At 34.2% G+C, this 4,144-nt stretch overlaps 1 protein-coding gene across 3 annotated transcripts in view; it reads left to right on the plus strand.

Annotated features, from left to right (window-relative positions):
- TMEM50A (transmembrane protein 50A) overlaps nt 1-4,144 on the plus strand; it is a 14,984-nt gene that overhangs the window by 2,277 nt on the left and 8,563 nt on the right. For all 3 annotated transcript variants that reach the window (XM_023529176.1, XM_011357623.2, XM_023529175.1), the window contains exons 2-3: nt 1,249-1,361; nt 3,451-3,518. In XM_023529176.1, coding sequence (XP_023384944.1) covers nt 1,249-1,361; nt 3,451-3,518 — 181 coding nt within the window. The remainder of the gene's footprint in view (nt 1-1,248; nt 1,362-3,450; nt 3,519-4,144) is intronic.

The following is a 4,144-nucleotide window of genomic DNA, read 5'->3' on the forward strand; positions in this document are numbered from 1 at the left end:
TTGAATTTTAGTCTGTGAGGAAAGTAAATATCTTGAATATATTAAGCTGAGGATTAAAAAATAGTGAATGTAGGAGGAGGGAGGAGGTAGATGGGGCAAAAGAGGTCAAATATGTGGTGACAGAAAGAAATCTAACCATGAGCAGTGAACACGCAATGCAATAGTTATATGTGTATATGTGTGTATGTATGTGTGTGTGTATATATATACACCTTACTGCCAAATTGTACAGCTGAAACTTAGTGTATTTCATTCATCAATGTCACCATAATAAAAAGAAAGTAAATGAGTATTTGTGCTAGGTAGTAAAAATGTCATAAAGTATGGATCTGTCTATAACCTCACAAAAATAATTTGATTAGCCTGAAATCGTTATTTTTAAATAATTGTCAGAAGATGGTACGTCTAGAGCTAACTGGGTCAGGGTAAGGAGTGGCGGTAAAGAAAGGGGTTACTTTCAAAACTTTCTAAGCTACTTGTCAGAATTTGTTTAAAATCTTATTGTAAATTTTCGCTCAGACGATAAAAAACATTTGTGCAGTTGAATGTGTTTTTCATTATAGAGTTATCCTTGATAATATCCGGAACCAGATTCAGTTAAGATAAATTATAATTTGGCATTTAAACTGAATTTAGCATCACACCTGAAACCATCTGCAGACTGCATTGTAATTTGTCAAAAGGAAAAGCAGAACTGCGGCCATGTCTTATTTCACAACATCAAGAGGATAGCTGGACTTCTATCAACAATAATTATTCCCCCATGTTGATTTTTTTTTTTTTAACTTTTCAATACACGTATATATCAGCAACAAGCCACTCCTTTCCTCAGTTGAAATCTGAATCACTTTTTTCTTTCCTCCTGTTGTGGGATATTGTAACTTATTTCTACTTCACAAAATTGGATTACAGACTTTATTATGACCATATAAAATAATGATTGAAGTAGACTTAGGAAAAAAGTTCATATTAGTAAATAATAGTTGCTGCCAGACTTCAGGGTATCTAATGTTTTTTAAGGGCATCTGATATTTAATCAGTTATTGAGCCATGTGTAAATTAAATGTAAGAAACTGATGGAACATTGACAAAATTTTTGAAATTCATTGACAAAAATTTTTGAAATTCATTGACAAAAATTTAGAAAGTATCGCTTCACTTAGATACCTTGCTTTCTTTTTAGCTAGTAAGATATGAAATTACTGTAATTTCTCATTGATATCAACTTCTGTTGTTTGTTTCTTTTAGTTTTTTACAGGCTGGTGGATTATCATAGATGCAGCTGTCATTTACCCCACTATGGACGACTTCAACCATTCATACCATGCCTGTGGTGTTATAGCAACCATAGCCTTCCTAATGTAAGTATCATTGTTAGTGACACTAATTACACAGAGTGTCACAATAAAAATGTTTTACATAGAGTTGAGTAGATTTAAAGTTGTGAAATGTTATTAGATTAACATTAGGCGTGATTTAAAATTCAAATTGTAGAGGACTTATAATCAACGGCCCTCTTTTCTGTTCTTTTACCTCTCTCCTCCCTCTTCCACTTCCCAGCTTCTGTCCTTTTATTTCTGTACTGCTAATGTTTATAATTTTATTTTTAGGTCAAAAACCATGTGCTTTAACGGTTTATTTATTCATCCAACAAATATTTGTCAAGCATTTATATTCTCAGACTGCTCTAGGAACAGGAAATACAGTAGTGAATAAAACGGGAAAATCCATGCTTTGATGCACTCTAATGAGTGAGGCAAATAGTAACAAAAGTGAAATAAATATATAGCATGTTAGATAATGAGAAGTGCCAGCGAGAAGAAACAGAAGGGGGACATGAGATGTCAACAGGGGCTGTAGAAATTTTAAGTCAAGTCAAGGAAGGCCTCACTAGGAAGGTGATTTTTGAGGAAGGACTTGAAGAAATGAAAGAACTCATTTTGGGGCTATATGAGAGAATCATTCCGGACAGAACAGCGGGTACAAGGTTCTCTATGGCTTGGAGACCAGTATAACTAGAGTAAGGGGTCAAGGTAGTAAAAGCCAGAAGAGTCTGAAGAACTGTTCCAGACTGAGGAAACTAAAGACACGTTAGAACGATGTACTCCTTGATTCTAGACAGGATCCTTTTCTCTTAAAAACATTATCGGGACAGCTGGGGAACTTGAATGAGGTCTGAAGATTAAATGATGATAATGGATCGTTGTTCATTTCCTGATTTTTGTGGTGGTATTGTGGTTCCTTAGAACTGCCTCGTTTGTGGGAAATACATACAATTGTATGTCTCGTTTATAGTAAGTACAGTTTCTGGGGTTATGAGGCATCATGTTGGCATCTTTCAAATATTTCAGGAAAAAAAATTTGTTTGAACTAGCAAGTTTTCTGTAAGTTTGAGATTATATGTAAAACTAGTAATGCCAGAGAACAGATAAAGATGGTTTGTTTGAGAATGTGCTTAATAGTGAAGACTGTCAAGGCAAGAGTCTTGGCTGTCTGCCAGAAGGTTATGAAGTTATTCAGATGACTCAGGAAGGAGAAACAGCTAAGAACCACTAATCTAGTACCATCTGCGTTTTTTTAAAAAATACGAAGCTTGTTTTAAAATATATTTTATATACCAAATAATTTAGTTAACGTGGAGGTCATTGAAAATAATTATGAGTGTTTTAATCATTCTAAAACTTAGATTTGAATGAATAAAGCCATCATATTATCGTGAAAAAAATTAGAGTTCATATATTCAACACATTTATTGAACACCTACCTTGTGCCAAGCCCTTTTTAACTTGATATACTGTGACCATTTTCCTATGACATTTAAAAAAAATTTTAAAGGATATTTCTAAAGAAGATAAGCCTATCTCAGTTTAGAGTGGTTCTCTGTGAAAGTCAGTGAAAGACTTTTTATGTTTGGAACATGTATCAGGAATTGAGAAAACAAGATTTTACTACTTGAATCTCTTTGTGTTGAGTATGTCTGAGATGTACAAATGGCAAAGTAGATGAGAACAAGCTAAAGATCCTTCCAATCTTAGCAAGATATAATTTCGATAATTTTTTTATTGAGGTGTAATTGACTATTTTGAGAATTTCACTCTCACATTTTAACAGGCATCAGAATCACCTAAAGAACTTGTTAAAACTCAAGTTGCTGAACCCCATACCCAGAGTTTTTGCTTCCGTAAGTTTGGGTGGGGCCAGAGAATTTTCTTTCTAATGAGTTCCCAGATGATGCTGATTCTCCTGGTCTTGGGACTGTGACCACTGCTTTAAAGGGTATCTGATTGAAGGAACTTGAGTAAGTTACTATGAGCCCATTACTCAAGACTCATGAGACCTGACCTTAATTTGAGGAACTCTTAGTTTATTGTATCTGGTAACTTGATGTCATGGATGGTCTCCTTTTGGAGTCAAAGACCCTGATTTCTTGATTTTATTTTATTCATACAGGATTAATGCAGTGTCAAATGGGCAAGTCCGAGGTGACAGTTACAGTGAAGGTTGCCTGGGTCAAACAGGTAAATAGATATCTTACTATGGTAAGCAATATCTTACTATTATGCTGCATCCTTAAAGTGAGAATTATACATGGAAAGGCCACTTGTTTAACTCTTTCAGATCAGGTTTAGGATGGAGGTGTTTCTAGAGAGGAGGTTATAGGTTCCAAGGCATAAGATAAAAATTGCAGTTGGTCTAAGTTGGCTTTATGGTACAGAATATGCAGTTTTGAGTATGTGTAGATATAAATATGTACAGTATACAGTAAAGAACAGTCTAATAAAGAATACATGTGTGAAGTAGAACTTATAGTACTTTTAGCTATACCACATAAATTCTTTTCTTCCCTTTTTTCCCAACCTCATTTGATTAAATTAGCATTTTGAAATAGTTTAGAATCATAGTTTTTTGTGAGTTGTAAAATACACAATATAAAGTGTACCATCTTAACTATTTTTAAGTGTACAGTTCAGTAGTATTAACTACATTCACATTGTTGTACAGCCGACCTCCAGAACTCTTTTCATCTTGCAGAAATAAATATAATAATAGAATTTTAGCGCATAGATTCACCCAGGCCCTTCCTTTTCAACTGAGGAACTCATGTCCCTTGGACTTCATTGCTGTGTACCTGAGGTAGGAAGAA

This window comes from Pteropus vampyrus, unplaced genomic scaffold, assembly GCF_000151845.1.
Source record: "Pteropus vampyrus isolate Shadow unplaced genomic scaffold, Pvam_2.0 Scaffold36, whole genome shotgun sequence".
NCBI lineage: Eukaryota > Metazoa > Chordata > Mammalia > Chiroptera > Pteropodidae > Pteropus > Pteropus vampyrus.